Genomic DNA, 20,542 nt, shown 5'->3' on the forward strand with positions numbered 1-20,542 from the left:
AGGAATATTTTGGCCCAGTTGAAATGAACATGGGAGAGGTAGTTGCCAGGTGTTTCCATTCTCAAAACCTCTACAAAAAGGGGAGGAGTTTGTAGCAAAGATCCCTTGCTTTAGACTTTGTCTATTTAAACCTTCTCTTTAGGACCACAACCTAATCTCTGCCCCAAGGTGTAACACATGCACACACACTTGGAAACTCGATGGCTTATAAAACACACCTCCTCCCAGCTTGTAGAGTCCAATTACAATGGTGGTGGCAGGCCATCAGAATAATTAAAAACAACATGTCTTGTCATGATCATCTTAGAATCTGTTTGATCCACTACAAAGTTTTGAATTAAACATGTTTCCTTAAATACTGGTCCCTATGGGAGAGATAAAGCAGGGTGTAAATAAATAAAATAAGAAGAAGAATCCTCCACATTCAAGGGATCCGTATTCATGGTTTCATTTATCCATATCCAACAAAATATATCCTTTTAGATCCTCTAGTGCAGTGGTCCTCAGCCTGGGGTTCCCAGATGTTTGTGGCCTACAACTCCCAGAAATCCCAGTTAGTTTACCAGGTGTTAGGATTTCTGGGAGTTGAAGGTCAAAAACATCTGGGGACCCCAGGTTGAGAACCACTGCTCCAGTGTGACTCTTGGGCCAGAAGTCCTTCTTTCAATAGGGTTCACTGTGAGCCGTGGGTTTTTTATATCCATTCAAAGCCCAGGATATGGAGGCCAGACTGTAAAATTCTCCTTCTCATAAAGGCTTTCCCAAAGAGTTCAAAGGAGTCAGCAGATTATCCTTTTTCACTTATATATAATATTCTTCTACAATAATATATTGATTTTTTAAATTTTGTTTTACCTTCAAATATGTTACTAAATTAAACAAGTTTATTATTGGAGTTGCTTTATCCATTTTGCGTGTAACTGATAAAGACTGGCCTTCCAAATCAGTGTCCAACTGCAACATAGGAAACAAAACAGAATTGCTGAAGACTTCATCCTGAAAAAAAAAACATCAAATATCAGTATTTACTCAAAAACCAAATATCACATTTTGAGCAATCTTTGATGCTATATACATAATTTTGAAACTATTCTCACTTTCCTTTTCTTCTTAAAACATTCGCTGAGGCACTGAATTAATACTGTGTTTGAGGGGAAATATGTACTGTGTAGTATAACTACAATTTTTCTCAGACACACCATCAGTTTGCTCAAGGCACTATCTCACATGAACAGCAGAAAAAAATCACAAGAGTGAAGATGTGAATGTGTTCATTTCATTTTCACTACATTTTTCAACACCCACTCCCAAAATATTTCCATTCTACACAATTGATGCATTACTTTTCTGTACAGAAATTCATGAATATTTTGGTATGCCCCTTTCCTAATGTACACATGTTTACACAATTTTCTAATGTATGCATTTTCACTTTTGTCTAAATAGTTTGTAAATCATGCATATTAAGTCACATATTTAAAAGGGGGAACCGGAAAAGAGTTTTGCAGTTTTCTTCTGATAATCTAAAACTGAAAGATCCATGCACAATTTCATTAACAGTCTGACAGTCTATGAATTAGATAAAATCTTAATTAATGCAAATTTATTCTCACTCTCAACAATAGACCAGAATTAGCACTTGCTGGACATTATCATGATGCGGAAGTTCAAGACCACTGGAAGAAACATTTGGTCTTTGGGACCTGTTTTCTTAAAGATGAGATGAAACAGTAAGATAAAGTTCTATATTTCAATATAGACCAGGCATGGGCAAACTTCAGCACCCCAGGTGTTTTTGACTACAACTCCCACAATTCCTAACAACCTACTAGCTGTTAGGAATTGTGGAAGTTGAAGTTCAAAAACCTGGAGGGCCGAAATTTGCCCATGCCTGATGCAGAAGGAGAAGAGCCACAGCAGCAGAAAGAAGGCAGAATCAGTACCAACAGTCAGCAAGAAGCAAGGCATACTGGCAACACCTTGCCAAACAGTTCTCGGTAACTTCTAAGTACTCAAACAAAGCATTTATATTATAAATGAGTATTGTACATATGTAAAAAAATGTTGACTTAGTTCACACCTACCAGTGACACTGAGGAATCGATGTGGTGTGCTCCTAGATACTCAAGGTATGTGGCAAATCCCTCATTAAGCCACAAGTCATTCCACCATTCCATGGTAACTAGGTTTCCAAACCACTTCAAAATAAGGACAGAAATAGTCTTTAAATAAATTATTTCAAAATGATGTTCTCAATCTTTTAGTAAGGCAGATTAGCTTCACATGCATACATGTGTGCACACGCACACACATACGTAATACTTTATAATTACACATACATTGCTGTAATATCTATCAGTTGGCAGGAATTTCATGGAATCATATAATCATAGAGTTTAATCCCCTACCATGCAGGAAACGCACAATCAAAAGTTTAGAAAACCAATAAAACTTTAATTAGGCCATTTGAGACAGAAATAAAAGGTCTAGATTTCTAAATACAATTCTCTCCAAGCCTCAAACTTGATGGTTTCCATCTTATTTTATTCTTATTCTCATATCTGATTGTGTATTAACTATCATAGCACCATAGACTCTTCAAATTGGAAGTAACTGCAAGGACCATCTAGTCCAACAACCACCAATCAGGAATACACAATCAAAGAACTCTGAAAGATGCTCATCCAGCCTCTGTTTGAAGACCTCCAGAAATGGAGAATCCACCATCTTCCAAGGCAAACAAACAGTGTTCACAGTTTTAAAAAGGTTTTTCCTAGATATTTAGGTCGAATCTCTTTTCTTAGAATTTGACTCCATTGGTTCATATTCTAATTCATATTCTTAGATGGCAGATAGATATCATGTTACTTTTCTAAGGTGTATACAATTCCCTAAATCGGTATTCATAAGGCTGAGGCCCCGTCCACACCGCTGTATAAAATCCATATTGAACTGGCTTATATGGCAGTATGAACTCAAATAACCCAGTTCAAAGCAGATATTGTGGGATTTTCTGCCTTGATATTTTGGGTTATATGGCTGTGTGGAAGGGCCCTAAATTTCCAGATCTTAGATCATCTTGGCCATTCTTTTTGGGACACAATCCAACTTCTTGATCCTTCTTGATATGTGGGCCCAGAACTGGACAAAGGATTCTAGATGAAGTCTGATCCTAGCAGAATAGAGAGGCAACACAACTTTCATCAATCTTTATATTATACTTTTGTTCATGAAGCCCAGGATTGCATTAGGGTTTTGGCTGCTGCATCACAATATTGACCCATGATTAGTTTGTGATTCAGTAAGGCATTTTCTACACAGCTGCATAAAATCCAGATTATGTGCTTTGAACTGGATTATATGGCAGTGTAGACTCAGATAATTCAGTTCAAAGCAGATAATGTGGATTAGCTGCTTCAATAATTGGGATTATATGTCAGTGTAGAAGAGACCCAAGATCCCTAGATCCTTTTCATTTGGCCAGCTCCTAAGCCATTTATCACCCATTTATGCATTTCAATTTTTTTCTGCTTAGCTGCAATAGCTCACATTTCTCTTTGTTGAAATTGATTTTGTTAGTTCTCCAATCTATGGCTGGATCCACACTGCCCTATATCCCAGGATCTGATCCCTGATTATCTGCTTATCCTAGAATATTTGGCAGTCTAAACTCAATTCAGTTCAAAGCAGATAATCTGGGATCAGATCCTGGGATATAGGTCAGTGTAGATCCAGCCTAAGCCATCTTGAATTCATTTCATTATGACAAGACAACCAAAAAGAAATAATGCAGATATATCTCAATGGCTGGACAATTTTGAAACTGTCTCCTATCGTTACTGTGTAAAATACTCAATAAATGTGACGATTTTTAAGAAACTTGGTAGTAGTTGTGATTGATGTTAAATTGCAATAGCTCAGCTACAGTAAATTAGAAAATGTTCACTTTATTTTAAAGATGAATAAAAGTACAGAACATTTTACCACATGCCTGGTGTCCTATCTCATGGGAAACAATCTGAGTAACCCTTGTCTTGCTTCTTTTGTCTTTTTCTTTTGGGTTATACAGTAAAGACGTTTCCTGGAAAGTCATCAGTCCCCAGTTTTCCATAGCACCAGCATCCATGTCAGGTAGTGCAATTAGATCTAAATTAATTTAAACAGAGAGGGGAAAAAGGGTTTGATAATTACACATTTCACTTTCTCCACTTGCCATGCAATCTACTAAGATTTTTAGTGATTGGCAGTAACACAACACAAAGACAAAAATTCTGCAATTTCACTGTGTTTTTTCCTGCAAATAAATGTGTCTTTCTAATTCTCCCTATGGTCCCTTCCACACAGCCATCTAACCAGAATATCAAAGCAGAAAACCCCACAATATCTGCTTTGATCCAGGTTATCTGAGTCCACACTGCCATATATTCCAGTTCAAAGCAGAAAATATGGGATTTTATTCAACTGTATGGAAGAGACCGACGTTCTCATTAGGGACATGAGGTCAGAAACTCACATAGAACGGAAAAAAACTCCAGCTAGTTCAAGTCAATGGAGTACATCTACCTTGCTTCTTAGGCCCCTTTCACACAGCTGTATCAAATCCACATTGATTTGGATTATATAGCAGTGTGGACTCAGACAACCTAGTTCAAAACAGATATTGTGGATTTTCTGCCTTAATATTCTGTGTTATATGGTTGTGTGGAAGGGCCCTAAGAAGTTCATATATGTTTTCCAGCCCTGTTCCTGTGCTTCCTTGAAGCAATAGCACCCAGATGTTGGTTCACAGTACTTGCTGTTCCATGACCCATCAAGAACCATCACATATAAAAAGAACGGCCAGTCTCAGAGATCGGCAATGTTAACACTCATTCTCTGATGTTTCGGCTCTTTTTAACTGCTCTTTCACCTTATTATATATCATAAGTGCACTTAAATCTGTAAATAAGCCTAGACATTTGGCATTTCGAATCCATGGATTCTGCATTTATGGATACCACCGCACACAGATTGAAAGAATTAAAAATATTCCAAAAAGCAAACCATTTTACTACATCATTGGAATCAAACCTCAGCAGATACCAAACCTCAGCAGATACAAAAGTATATTTAATCTACGTTTCTCTCTACTGCAGCTTTCTTCACATGGTTTGGGAAAGGTCCTATTCTTATGCAGTTTATTAAGGATGTGGTCTTCCAAAATTCATTTGTAACTTCTAGTAAGATTGGTGACTTGTTGCATGGCATCTATCCAGTTTCCATTTATATTTAAGTTATATATTGCCTTTGCAAAAACTGAGAATTTAATAGCACAAAAGGCATTTATAAATCTGTCATGGTCAGAGTAACAATTTTTTTAGAGAATGATATGAATATCGTGTAAAGTTTAAAATAATTAAAACAAGCTTGCTTATACTTTACTGTATTTTATATGTTTAAGGATCATATTGCTATGCTTTGCTTTTGGGCAAACATCTGATTTGTGCTATTATGTGATCTGTTCACTGATGTAATACATTTATCTCATACCTAATAGTTTCTAGTTAACATATCATCTATCATTTTTTCCCTAATATCCTGCTAAACCAACTAGTCTATATCCAAACCTTAGAACAGTTGTTCCCAACCTATGGTCTGTGAACCACCAGTGGTCCCCAAGAACTAAAATATGGTTCATGACCTCACCGTTACTACGCTGTTGCAACCAGAGTGACTGGTCTTGCGAAATCCTCTTATAGTGCCGAGGCAATGGAGATGTCAGGGGGGGGGGGAAGGCTGACTACCCATGAAAGGCACAACAACAAGCCTTCTGGCCACAGCTTCTCCTCCTCCTCCCTTCCCCTGAGTGGAGCCATTCCATGTGGTGCCTGGAAGCAGGGGCACCTTGGTGTCTTCATTTTTAGGCCTGTTCCTGGGATCATTTGGGATGCTGATTCAGAAAATTGCATTGGATAGATCACATAAGCTCTCAATGATTACAGTAATTATGGTTTTCTGTAGGCAAACTACTGGATGGCATATGTTCTGTATCAGAAACTAGAGCTGATATGGTCTATCCAATTTTCTGAATCAGCACCCCAAATAACCAAACCGAATCTAAAGTTAACCAAAAACTGATTCGTAACCTTTATGGTACTAGCATTGGAGAGTGGTCCCTGGTCAAAAAAAGGTTGGGAACCACTGCCTTAGAGTCACAGAATTTGAAGAGATACAAGGGTCCACAGGGCTATAGACTCCAATCTCTTGCTACACAGGGATGCTCAAATACAGAATCTTTGAAGAATTCCCATCCAACCTCTATTCAAAGACCTTCAAAGATGGAGACTCCACCATCCTCTAAGGCAATCTATTCCACTATCAGTTCTTACAATAAAGAGGTTCTTCCTAATGTTAGATGGAATCTCTTTTTTGTAATTTGAAACCACTGGTTCGCGTTCTAGTCTCTGGAGCAGTACAGAACAAACTTGCTCCATTTTCTACATGCTGTGCCTTCAGATATTGAGAGATAGCTAACATGTCATAGCCCAGTCTTCTCCAAGTTAAAAATCCCTTTGAACAAGGAATTAGATAACCAATGTATGGGCTGCAGGGGGAAGTATTTTCTTTTGCTACAAAGCAAGGCTGGGCAATGGTAACCCTCAACTCCCAGCAGCTTGAGTCAACAACCTCTGGAACGTTATTCTAGCTGTCATTCAAGGAAGTGCTAGAAGTTAGGTGAGTTCTAACAAGCAAAAAGGTACGGAGATATAAGCCAGTTGGAAAAGTTGCCTCTTTGAACTACAGCTTCCAGAATTCCCCAGCCATTAAAAAATCCAAAAAAACCAACGGTCCCTAAAAATTATGAAAGAAAAATGAAGGTTAAATTGCCTCTGCGTCTGTCTCTGTCTCAGTTCTATGTGTATATGGGCATTGAATGTTTGCCCTATATGTATATAATGTGATCCGCCCTGAGTCCCCTTTGGGGTGAGAAGGGCGGAATATAAATACTGTAAATAAATAAATCTAAGCACATACATACCTGTTTTTGAAAGAGGATAACTGATGTTAAATAAATCTTCCATAAATGAAAAGATTGGTCCAGTGATATTTAAAGCATGGTCAGCAAGTCCCTTCTGAATTGAATCTTTCGAAGCCCAAATGCGAATCTACCAAAATGCACAGAAATTGTTATTTTGGACAACAAACAAGAATCTATTCTATATTAACTCTCTTCTAAACAGAAGACTATGGATTTTTACATGCATTTTCTGGTTTGAAATATTTATCTTGTTTACAGACTTGTTTCAACAGATCCAACTACTTTGTTCTTCATGGGTAACCATATTTTCCTAGTCTGCATATTTTCTGCATATTTTTATAGTCTGCAGATTTATAATTTAAATGGCTTATTTTTTTAAAAAAAAATGACATGGTTTACCAAGATAAAGACAAAATTGTTTTCTGCATGTACACAATCTTGCTTCATATTCCAGCTGACACTGGACTTGAGCAAATCCAGATATGATGTAAACTATTTTTGACTTGGCGTCAAGTGGAAGGAAGCATGCTGAGGAAATTAATTTTCAAGAATTAAATCATTATAAAGTCAATTAATGAAAATTAAGGTACAACTCCCCCCTTATTTTCCTACATTTCAGTCCAAATCAGAAATAGCTTACACCTCATCAAAAAAACCTTTCAATTATAGACAGAGAATATATGGCTGTAAGTGTATGTATGTACAACACACACACAAGCTTGTAGTAAAATGTTTAAAAGTATAATAACTTTATACCACGTGTACATGCTGGCTTTTGTATTCAATCACATGTCGGACACTTCCCAAGTGTCTAGGACTGTGTGATGTATCGGTGAATAATGTGTGCAGATCCGAATAGGGTGGCCTTTTGCAGCTGACAGGTGGTAATTTTGTCAGCACTGATTGTTTTTAAGTGTGGGCCAAGGTGTTTAGGTACTGTACCCAGTGTGCTGATCATCACTGGGACCACTTTTACTGGCTTGTGCCAGAGTCTTTGCAGTTCTATCTTTAAATCCTCATATTGTGTAAACTTTTCCAGTTGCTTCTCCTCAATTTTGCTGTCACCTTATATCCCGCTTTATCACCCCTGAAGAGGACTCAAAGCAGCTTAACATAAAAGCATCCACATAACAATTTAAAATATACAAACATGTGAACATTAAAAAAAGATTAAATATAAACAGTATTTTAAAATTCCCAGTTAAAAACATTAAAACATATTCAAAGTTAAAAACCATAGCACCCCCTGAATTGACCTTTAAAACCTTCCAAAATAATTAAAAATAAACTATACAAAACAAAACCCAAGCACCAAAGCAAGTGTGTATTGGTCCTAATGTCTATCATAAGTTCAACAGACATATTCACCTCATTGCCTCTCTCGGTTGTGGTGACATGGTCGTACTGACAGACCACAAAAGCAGTAATGTATGTGGACATTTTTGGTGTTGTTGCAAATGTTGTGACTGTCCAATTAATTGACGTAGTAGTCTCATTTACCAATGAACTCAGTGTGCTGCCATTGACATCCTTATATTCAGACACATCTATGAAAAAGAATATAGGAGATATTAATATCAAGTTTATGTCTTCTGTCTAAATGATAGGCTTGGGTTGATATGTATAAATCATTTAAACTGTCAAAAGCAGTATTGCCCAACCCATGGGTTGCTTCTTCAATTGAAAACCAAAACAAGACTATGTCGTACATTAACATTATTTTGAATTATAGTAAAGGGAAAGGTTTTCTCCTGACATTAAGTCTGCCCGTGTCCAACTCTGGGGGTTGGTGCTCATCTCTATTTCTAAGCTGAAGAGCCAGCGTTATCCGCAGACACCTCCAAGGCTGGCATGACTGCATGGAGCACTGTTACCTTAATGCTGGAGTGGTACCTATTGATCCACTCACATTGGCATGTATTCAAACTGCTAGGTTGGTAGAAGCTGGGGCTAACAGCGGGAGCTTACCCAGCTCTCCAGATTAGAACCGGCGACCTTTCGGTCAGCAAGCTCAACTGCTCAGCGGTTTAACCCACTGTGCTACTGGGGGCTCCATTTTGAATTATATTGTACTTAAAAAAACCTATTTTCAGTGTGTTAAAAAACCCTATTTTTAATGTATTTGTTTCACAGGTCATTTTGCCTCTATATAATGTGGTTTTGACTCAAAAAAGCCTGGGACCATTACTCTAAAGGATTTTCAGTATCTATCTATCTCTCCTATACAGGTGCACAAATCACAGCACATTGCATAGTGACTCTATGGAAAAAGTAGAATTAATTGAATGCAAACTGAATTAAACTTCCCAAAAAATCTGAACAAATGGCTCAAACTCTCAGTCTCTTTCTCTCTAGATGTCAGAATTTGTATTTTGCATCTTCAAACAGTATTACTATACTAATCTGGCAGACAATTTGTGATTACTGAATTTAATTAGAACCCTGTTGGTAATCTACAAATACTGAATTCCTGGGACTCTTCCCCTTCTATCCAAACATATAGTTGGATGCCAGATTCAAAAAGATCTTCAGAATCACTTGTTCCTTCTGGACCACTTGGACATGCTATTAAAGTGTCAAGTTATTGGAATAATAAGAACAACCCCAGAAATGTCAAGTGATGTTCAATATTCCATTGAAGTGTCTTCATTTGTGTCAAATTCATTTCCCTCTTCAAGTTATTGTGAGAACAAACAAAATATGTGTTTGCCCATAAATTCCCATTCTCAATAGTAATCAAATCCAAGATAGCAATTCCTGGCTGATTAAATTGAGAGTTCTGCCAAGGGAAAATACTTAAGTTTCCCACATGACTCTCTGGCTAATAGGCACCAAAGCTGTACTAACATTTGTAGAAAACTTCACCAGGTGAACTGGGGAATAGGGAGGTGAAATGACTACCCCGTGCCTTGGAAGAGTGATGTATGCCACTCTGTTTTTATATAATGAGTATATAAATATTTATAGATAAATAGATAAAATATCTGGCAACGCAAGCACACTATGGCAGCAACAACACCAATAGCACTATGAACAAAATTGTACACATTTCTAGGCACGTTGGCTTTTTATCATCCTGGCTCTAGCAACAGTAATAGTAAACCACAGTACTAACAAGACTATACTGTTACCATCCTACTGGATCTATGATCCACATCTCTTGACTTACCTATAGCTGGCATGTTGGAAAGTGCTACATAACTTGGATGATGGACAATGCTTATGTTAAAGGTAGCTTTCAGAGCAGGCTCATCAAAGCATGGATAAACTCTCCTTGCATCTAATGGTTCTAGTTGTGATGCAATCAGTGTTCTAAATTAACAAGGTGAATAAGGTTAAATTTAGTAATCTTCCTCCATCACTGCATACTCCAGAGACAGTACCTAGTATGCAGTTCCCCAGAAACTTATTTATTTGCATACCAACTTTCTCCTAAACCTGTAAAATAAGGTATTAATGCACCAGCCAGCTGTGATATCAGCCTCAGTCAGGGAAAAGAATGCACTGGGTAGCATACACCTTTGGACAGACTAAGACTTAATTATTCTACCTGTCTGTTTTAAGGAGATAGTACCAGGACTTAGCATCTTCTACAGTCAATCAAGAATAAAATTATGGGGGATGTGCACTCAGGTTAATTTGAGTGAAGGCTGCTTTCAGGTATAGGTAAATGAAATTAGGACTGGAACTTCTACACCTGCATATTGAGAATTAGGGGTGTGCTTTTCAGGAAAAAAATCCTTCTGAATTTTGTGCAATTTTCTAACACACACACCCATCTATTTTATGGGAACTTTCATTTTTCAGAATGGGCAACATACTATTTTTGGGATAGCAACCAGCTTTTTGGGAGCGATCCAGCAATAGGCAGCAATAGGGAGGCTTCACAAGCTCACCTTTCCATCATTTTAAGGTTATTTGAGGGCCCTTCAGCTGAATAAAGTCCCACAATATCACTAAACTGGAATATATGGCAGTGTGGTGTCAGATATTCCAGTTCAAAGCAGATATTGTGGGTTATTCTGCCTTGATATTCTGGGTTATATAGTGGTGTGGAAGGGTCCCGGAATGAAAGTGGCCACACCAGGAGGTCACATTTACCACTGCAAGCCTCCGAAGTTTCAGAGCATTTGCGTCCTCCCACCGTTTTTAGTGATTTTTTTTAAATGTTTCATGAAACAATAAGTCCTTTTAAAAAAGAAAACCCTAAAGCTCCTCCTCCTCCTATCCCCTGGAATGTCTCCACTGGGAGGATCAGCAGCAGGGCAGAGAGAAAGAGTGAGTGAGTCAAAGACGGAAATATTGCAAACAATTTCCAAGAGCTTTTATTTTTGATAAGTTTTGGGGTGAGGAAGGCTGCTACTGCTAGACTGGTGCAGTGGGGCAGGTAGAAGTCACCTGAGGGTACATTCGCGCGTACACAGACACACAAGCCAGATAAACCAAGGCAGCAGAGGTACACATGCCCAAACAAGTAGGGCAGGGGAGGGAAAAAATGAGAGTGCCAAAAAGGTGAAGGAGAAGGTCCTTTTTGGTAAATTTATAAATATATTTTTGTGGGAGAAAGAAGGTATTGGTTTTATTGTGAACACTCAATAAAACTTGGGCAAAGGCTTAATTTAGATTGAAAGAAAAATTGTAGCAAAATGATTTTGCAAAATTTGATTTAGATCAGCCTGACTAACTCTTGGCACTCCAGATGTCATCAGTCTGCAACTCCCAGAGCCCTTTTACTGGCATCGTATTAGTGGCATAGTGCCCCATCTGAGATCCTATATGCCAGTTGACCTAGGCTCATAGGCCAGATTTGTCCCACAGTCTGAGATTCCCCACCCATATTGTTTCTCCACAGTACAGACAACCCAACTCTACCTAACATCTCTGTTCTCCCATTTTCACTTACAGGCAGGAAAAAGTAGATAAACTGCACTACAGCCAGTCTTTCCCATGTGCCATAACTAGCTTATATCCACTATCCATTCTCCAGCATGTTACACCAGTCCTCCTGCATGTCAGATTTTGAGAAGACATTGAGCATGACACTCTTGGAGGGTGACCTTCCCTGAGTGATCTCTCCATGTTACCATTGTCAGCAATGATGTGAGAGTGCAACCTATACCACCAAGAGAAGGAAAAGCAGGCAGAAGTTAATGCTGCTCCTTCTCCAAGTGGCATCAGCAACAAAGAAGGACAGCAGAGCTAGGTGATTCTGACAATCTGCAGTAGCATCTCAGCTACTTGTGGACCTTAGAAACTGCCCAGAAGCGTCAACTCTTGATGCCAGCACTGGCCTTTGTGGCTCTCAGTGCTACTCGATAATTGCACAAATGAAAGGAAATTCTGATGAAACATTATGTTCTAATTCATTGGTACAATATCCAAGACAGCCTCTAAAAAGATATACAGGCAGTCCCCGAGTTACAAACATCTGACTTACAAATGAATGGGGGTGAGATGACAGGAAGTGAGAGAAATCTACCCCTCAGAAAGGAAGTTCACTCCTGAAGGAGTTATCAGGGGGGGAAAGTGAAGCGTCAGCGCCAATCCTTGTTTTCACAACAAACCAAATTTTTCAAAATTCAATTATCACAGGGACATAAAGTGAGATGAAATCTTCTGAACAGGGACACAGACAGCAAAACAAACACCACAGGGTTTTAACCCTTCCCTATGCTATCCAAAGCTTATATATATAAGGTAAAAGTTTCGCTTTGACATTAAGTCTAGTCGCGTCCGACTCTGCAGTGTGGTGCTCAACTCCATTTCTAAGCCGAAGAGCATTGTACATAGACACCTCCAGGGTCATGTGGCCAACATGCCTGCACGGAGCACTGTTACCTTCCCTCCAGAGTGGTACCTATTGATCTACTCACATTTGCATGTTTTCAAACTGCTAGGTTGGGAGAAGCTGGGGCTAACAGTGGGAGCTCACCCCACTCCCCGGATTCGAACCGTTCAGCAGCTCAGTGGTTTAACCCACTGCTCCACCAAGGGCTCCACACACACACAGTATATATACATATACATATACATACAGTACATATAGGCTGGAATTATACTTTAAAATCTACCTGTTCTGGTTTACATACAAATTCGACTTAAGAAAAAGCATACAGAACTTATCTTGTTCGTAACTTGGGAATTATGTGTATACCAAAGACTGGTACGACCTAAGAAATACCAAACAATTAACCAAAATATTTTTAAATAATATTGCTTGTGCACATAGATTTGGAAGGATTTTTCTATTTCCTATTTCAAAATTGCCAGTGTCCGCATGTTATTATGCATACTGATGAAAAATCGATGCTATTTGACTGAGACCATTTGCAGAGTCCAAGTAGACTGAATTCCTTTAAAGGGATAGGAATGAAGCACATATGTAACAAATGAGAAAAGAAAAATAAGGACTTCACAGTAAAAACAAATCTCTCCTTCTTCCTGCCACTTTTCCGAAAGTCGTCTTCCTGCTGAGTTCCACAGTTGATCCCTAACAGATAGGTAAAAGGAGTGAGAACAGCACAAACCAGAGACAAGAAGGACTAGAAGGCAGGAATGAATGGTATGAATATTTCTGTTAACCCCCTCCCAATTTTGTAGACTGCAAGCATGTTTAGTTATTTTGTGGGTCAACTGTTACATCAACACAGCAGCTTGGTGAGGAAACGCCCTCTTTGCAAAATCTAGCAAAAGAGAATTGTGTTTTGCTGAACTTTTAAAAAAAGTACGTTATGTCATCAGTGTAGAAGTTGGAAGACAAACATATTTCAAAGCCAAACGTCAATATTGCTAATTCATTTTGATAGTCCTTGAACAGCCTGTAAAAATGTCTTATTTCTCCACAGAGAATGCCTTCCACAAATCCTGAGCTTTTTAGTTTGGATGCATGGCAAGAGGGATGCTTTGGGAAACAGTGCTACCCTTTCCTCTTCTGCCCTTTTCCCCATGTTATTGTTCTTTTCAATACTGTGTACAAAATTACCTGTTGTGTTTATTTTACGGATTTGGAAAGAGTTGGATATACATAATGGAATATCTCAAATATTGAAGATATCCCATTATGCATATCCAACTATCCCAAGATATCTCATCTCCAAGATTCCTCAGCTCCATCTCCAAGGTGTCCTGTTATCTATATCCAACTATCCCAAGATATCTCACCTCCAAGATACCTCAGCTCCAAATCCCACCTCCAAGGTGTCCTGTTATCTATATCCAACTATCCCAAGATATCTCATCTCCAAGATACCTCAGCTCCATCTCCAAGGTGTCCTGTTATCTATATCCAACTATCCCAAGATATCTCACCTCCAAGATACCTCAGCTCCAAATCCCATCTCCAAGGTGTCCTGTTATCTATATCCAACTATCCCAAGATGCTCCAAATCCCACCTCCAGCTTTTATCTACATCCAACTTTTTTATTGTGTCAGAGGTGACTTGAGAGCATAGTACAAGTTGTGTCTGGTGTGAGAGAATTGGCCTTCTGCAGAGAAGTTGACTAGGGGATGTGTCTGGTGTGACAAATCCTACTGGGGGATTTCTCTTCCATCTCTGCAAGCTAGAGCTGACAGATGGGAGCTCAACGCATCTCACGGATTCGAACCGGCAACCTTCAGGCCAGCAACCCAACCTTCAGATCAGAGCAAAGCCGGCACAAAGGTTTAACCCATTGCAGCCAAATCCCACCTCCAAGGTGTCCTGTCATCTTCATCCAGCTATCCCAAGATGCTCCAAATCCCACCGGGGAGGTGTCTCATGATGCCTATCCAACTATCCCTAGATAGATACCTCAACTCCAACCCCCATCTGCAAAACACCCAAAGTCCTGGGAGGAGGGCAGGTGGAAGGAAGGAGGGGGGAGGGGGCAGCCCTACCTGTTCTGTCCTTGGTCGCGGTAGGTGTTGAGGAAGAGCCCGTGGAGCGGCGTCCCTCCGTGGACCTTGCCCGTGAAGGCGAGGCGGAGCGTGCAGTGGGCGCCGGCGCTGAGGTTGCGCCGCAGCTGGAGCACCAGGTACTGCCTGGCGGGCTCCTCCCAGCGCTCCTCCACCGGGACGGGCGCCTCTCCGCCGCCGCCAGAGTCCTCCCAGACGGAGACCTCGTGGTAGGCGAGCCCTTCCCCGTGGAGCAGGACCACGTCGGTGTCGCGGAGGCAGCGGGCGCTGATGTTGACCTGCCCGCTGTGGCTGCGCGGCGGGTGGGGCAGTCCGGGCGCCAGGTGGGGCCAGAGCCGGAGCTGGTAGTGGAGCGGCGCCACGTGGGGCGGCAGGCGGGGCCGGTCCCAGGGCCCCGGGGGTCTCGCGGGGGGCGCGTGGCTGGCGTCGGAGGCGGGCGGCGTGGCCGTGGCCGGGCCGGGCTCCCGGGAAGGCTCGCTCGGCGCCCGGGAGCAGCGCCCCAGGAGGATGCCCAGCACCAGGAGCGCCAGGAGCAGCGCCGCCAGGAGCAGCGCCAGGAAGAGGCCGGTCCGGCGGCCCAGGTAGCAGCCCGAGCGCAGCTGCGCGCCCATCCTGCGCCCCACTCCCACCAGGCACAGGCGCGGGCCCACGCCGGACCCCGCTCACCTCATGCTCTCCTCGGGCCAAGCCCGGCCGGGGGACTGAAGCGCCGCCTGGACGCAGCAAGGCTTGGCCGGGACTGGACGGGGCGCACCCACGCCCTCCTTCGCAGCCATCCTTCCTCCCTCCCGCCTCTCCTCCTCCTCAGAAGGAGACGCCTTATCGCTCTCCTCTCTGGACAAATCAGGAGCCCGCCTTGAGGTTGCGCCTCTCTGGAGCTCGACCCCGCTTCAGCTGCCAGTGTGGCTCCCTGCTCCGGAATCCCCTTGCCAGGTTTCCAGCCTTCTCTGGCCACCAGGGCCACTTTCCCTAGCATTGCGTTCTGGCAACATGCAGAATGTCAGACTGCATTCGTTCCTCAGGGAAGAGATGCACCCAGAAGCCAAGAAGGAGCTTCCCAACAGTCAAAGCAAAACCCACAAGAGCCATTGGTTCTTGCCAGGGCCGTAGCCAGAAAAAAATTCGGGGGGGGGGGGGGGGGGGTTTGAAACTTTTTTTTTAGCAAATCATAGAATCGTAGAGTTGGAAGAGACTTCACGGGCCATCCAGTCCAACCCCCTGCAAGAAGCAGGAAAATCTCATTCAAAGCACCCCCGACAGATGGCCATCCAGCCTCTGCTTAAAAGCCTCCAAAGAAGGAGCCTCCACCACAGTCCTCACAGCCCTCACAGTGAGGAAGTTCTTCCTGATGTTCAGGTGGAATCTTCTTTCCTTCTTTCCAGCTTGTCAATATCTCCCTTCAATTGTGGTGCCCACAATTGGACACAGTATTTCAGGTGTGGCCTGACCAAGGCAGAATAGAGGAGGAGCATGACTTCCCTAGAACAGTAGTTCCATAACGCAAAATAATTTAGAAATCAGGCTCCATGGATAAACTTCAATGGACACTCAAGACAGATAAACTTCAGTGGACACTCATGGGGATTTGGTTAATCAGTTAAAATTCATGAGTAAACCAGTTTTTAAAAAAAAAACTGAAAAATTTTAGAGGGGGGGTGGTTGTATCCTTACATGGTTTTATTGTATGTATGCAGAAGTGTGTACATATTGTATGTTTTACATGTTTTGATATGGTCAAAAGTGACTAATCAATAAAGAATTGTTGTTGTCGATAATGATTGAATCCATGGATGTAGAACCCATGGATACAAAAATCAAATTACATTTCTAAAAATAGGCTGAGAACTTGTGCCTTTATTCTTGGCATTGCCTTGAGGTATGTAGTCCCACTTCACATACTATTTCATGAAGACGAAAGTTCCAACCTCCTAGTCAGTGTAGGATCTCCAGTTACACCATCCAACGGGTAACTACCCAGCTTCATTTTGAAGACCCTCCCCCCACTTCTCTAGACAATTAGTTCCATTGACAAACTGTCTTACTGTAAGACAGTTCTTTCTAACGTTCACTTGAAATCTATCTTCCTGTAACTTAAAACCATTAGTCCTAGGTCACCAAGCGAATTTCCATAGCTGAGTTGGGATTGCAGCTTAGTCTTCTAGTCCAATGCTCAAATCCATCATGTTGGCTGTCCCAGAAGGTGCTACCCCATCACCTTACTAATAAAATACTGCTGAAGTGTTATACTTTATTACTATTTTTTTAAATAGAAAAAGAGCAAACAAAAATCGACAACATGATCCCTTCTTCAAAACAATACTTCAGAAGTAATACGCAAATGTTATGTAATATATGCTATTTATTATATCATCACAAATAACAATGTTAACAAGTGGTTACATTATTTACCAAAAATACTATGGTTATATCAAAGTAACATGATGCCATTGGTTGCAACATGCTACTTCCAAAGTCTGGTCCAAGTCCAGTTCTTTGGGCACCATACCATTGTGGTTGCAGAAGCAAAGGTGTAGTGTCCAGTCCTGGCTTTGTGGTACAGGCACCTGTGCCATCAAAATATGGGAAACACATTTTGGCTATGCACAAGTATCAATATTTTCATTTCAACATCTAAGATTTTCAGCATTTAAAATGAAACATGTGCATTATTTTAAAACAAGATCAGGCAGATGATATAAAATCTGAAAATAGAATGCAGTGGGAAGATTTTTGTTAGATAGGACATCCTTAAAACTACTAGTAGTCCAAGACTCAATAATGCATTTTTGTGTGGAGCTCTTAAATATACAGCAAGTCATCAGTCAGACAAGAGCAAGGAAGTAGATAAACAATAGAAGGGTGTACAATGTGGTGCCCAGATGAAACAACAAGGAACTTGTCTTTATGAGCAATCTGAAATTTAATCCACCACTGAATTCCTTAACCCTTTCTTTGCAACTTATTCCACTTGTGTGCTTTATCATGCTGTTCTGGCATTTGGAAAGAAGTTTATGCAGAAAGACAGAGGACAAGCGAACATGGACATCCCTCCAGCTTGTCAGGTCATTTGATTCTCTTGCATACTGTGTTCAATTCTGGGCAACGCGATTTAAGGGAGATGTAGACTAGCTGGAAGGTGTCCAGAGAAGGACGACTAAAATGATCACGGATCTGAAGAACAAGCCCTATGAGGAGCGGCTTAAAGAGCTGGGCATATTTAGCCTGCAGAAGAGAAGGCTGAGAGGAAACATGACAGCCATGTATAAATATGTGAAAGGATGTCATAAGAAAGAGGGAGCAAGCTTGTTTTCTGCTGCCCTGGAGACTAGGACGCGGAACAATGGCTTTAAACTACAGGAAAGGAGATTCCACCTAAACATCAGGAAGAACTTTCTCACTGTGAGAGCTGTTCAGCAGTGGAACTCTCTGCCTTGTAGTGTGGTGGAGACTCCTTCTTTGGAGGTTTTTAAGAAGAGCCCCAGGTGGCACAGTGCGTTAAAGCGCTGAGCTGCTGAACTTGCGGAGAAAAAGATTGCAGGTTCAAATCTGGGGAGCAGAGTGAGCGCCCGCTGTTAGCCCCAGCTTCTGCCAACCTAGCAGTTCAAAAACATGCAAATGTGAGTAAATCAATGGGTACCGCTCCGGCGGGAAGGTAACGCGCTCCATGCAGTCATGCCGGCCACATGACCTTGGAGGTGTCTACGGATAACGCCGGCTCTTCGGCTTAGAAATGGAGATGAGCACAACCCCCCAGAGTCAGACACGACTGGACTTAATGTCAGGGGAAAACCTTTACCTTAAGAAGAGACTGGATAGCCATCTGTCAGGAGTGCTTTGAGTGTGATTTTCCTGCTTCTTACAAAGGGGTTGGACTGGATGGCCCATGAGGTCTCTCCCATCTCTATGTTTCTATTATTCTGTGTCCTTTTTTCTGTTGCAAAACAGTTGAACTTCTTTGTTTTGGGGTATAATTAGCACTTCGGTTAGTTTATTACATGTTTGTGCTTGTGTGTGTTACTCATATTTATTTTCCTTCTTTCTTCTGAATATGCATGGATCTCTTCCTACCTACATTATCTTTACAACCCTGTGAAGTAAGTCGGGTTGGGTACATTGCATGATCGAGAAAGGCTTATTTACATTGATTTTTTAAAAAATGTACTCATCCCATAGCAGTCTGGCCCCTGACACACAAAGTGCTACTGCTTTAGCAATGAAAATGTTACTTTTAGGCATTATTGTGATACACCAAAACTCACTCTTTGCTCCACAGTTTCCAAAAAACAAACAAACTGATATGTTGCTACGTTTTGCTACAGTGTACAATCGAGATTGGGATGGCTTTAGGTCCAGGATAAGGGGATAGAATAGGTTGCTGGAGTGTATGCTTTAGAACATTACAGATGTATTCATTTTTTGTGAATACAAAAAAAAAAGATAGTTTACTCTTGAGTAAGTGCATGGAGGATTACTCTGCCCCTTGCCAGAGCTGGCTCCCATAGCAAATGCTGCTTCAGCAACTGCAGTTGCTACCACCATCCCCACTTTGCCAGGCAAGACCTCACACTACTGTTCTGCCTGCTTATCAGGCTCTGAAGGCCCACAGTGGCAGTGCAACTCCAAAGCAGCCCTACTAGCTGTACAGCCACCCATGTGCCAGAGGAGATGAACTTGTCAGTGCATGTGATGGGAACCTTTCTCAGTGGGGCAGGTGGGAATATTTCTCCATTCATTTGCCTCTGAGTAAATTGATAAGACCTGTGTGTAGGTAGCCATTAGGGCTGTGCAAAATTTTCATTAGTCATCATAAGTCGGATCAAATTAGTTAAATGTATACTTACGACACAATTTCTGACATGTGGACGTGGCCTGCACCAAAAACGTAAGAATCAAAATATACCCAAAACTTTTTCATTTGAATTTTGTAAACCTTGGAAGCCCCCCAAAGTCAGTTTTATGTCCAGCACAAGCAAGCAAAGCGAAGCCAAAAAGGCTGCCACTGTTCTTTAAGTGAATGGCCTCTCACCATTAGGAGAGGGAAGCAGCAGGGAAAAAGCAGAGTTCACTGGGAAAGAGACTGAGAAAGCACAGAATTCTGGGGAATGTAGTTTGGGAAGGTGAGGAGCCCTATGCCCTAAACTACATTTCCCAGAATTCTGCTCAGCATCAGAAAGCCCCAATCAGGATAGGGGAGAGATTTGTCCCTCCATGGCAGCAGCCATGTTGTTTATAAAAACTTTGAAAATTCTCCAAAAATCCATGGATAAGTGAAACATTCTGAAACTTGATGGGCTTACAGTGGTAAATTTATTTTTTATTGCTTTTTCTGAATTTTGGGTTGCAATGTATGTTATTATTTATTGTATTGTTAAATTGTGTTATGATGTGTTGTTTTATACTTTGTTATATTGTAAGGTTCTGGGCATGGCCCCATGTAAGCCGCCCCGAGTCCCCGTTGTGGAGATGGTGGCGGGGTATAAATAAAGTTATTATTATTATTATTATTATTATTATTATTATTATTATTATTATTATATTAAATGTGTTCTATCATTTTTGCAAGTTTCACCCCAAAAGCTGTAAAAATGAGGGAGAAAGGAGCCCTGAAGTTTCTCCACTTGTGCAATGAC

At 41.1% G+C, this 20,542-nt stretch overlaps 1 protein-coding gene across 1 annotated transcript in view; it reads right to left on the reverse strand.

Annotated features, from left to right (window-relative positions):
• lvrn (laeverin) overlaps positions 1-15,704 on the reverse strand; it is a 45,735-nt gene extending 30,031 nt beyond the window's left edge. Inside the window, exons 1-7 of the mRNA XM_062972168.1 lie at positions 14,895-15,704; positions 10,188-10,330; positions 8,387-8,565; positions 7,019-7,145; positions 3,992-4,146; positions 2,085-2,198; positions 856-996 (exon numbers count right to left, since the gene is read on the reverse strand). Of these exons, the coding sequence (XP_062828238.1) occupies positions 856-996; positions 2,085-2,198; positions 3,992-4,146; positions 7,019-7,145; positions 8,387-8,565; positions 10,188-10,330; positions 14,895-15,523 (1,488 nt within the window). The 5' untranslated portion in view covers positions 15,524-15,704. The remainder of the gene's footprint in view (positions 1-855; positions 997-2,084; positions 2,199-3,991; positions 4,147-7,018; positions 7,146-8,386; positions 8,566-10,187; positions 10,331-14,894) is intronic.
• Positions 15,705-20,542: the final 4,838 nt, after the last annotated feature.

The sequence above is a fragment of the Anolis carolinensis genome, chromosome 2 (genome assembly GCF_035594765.1).
Source record: "Anolis carolinensis isolate JA03-04 chromosome 2, rAnoCar3.1.pri, whole genome shotgun sequence".
Lineage (NCBI taxonomy): Eukaryota > Metazoa > Chordata > Lepidosauria > Squamata > Dactyloidae > Anolis > Anolis carolinensis.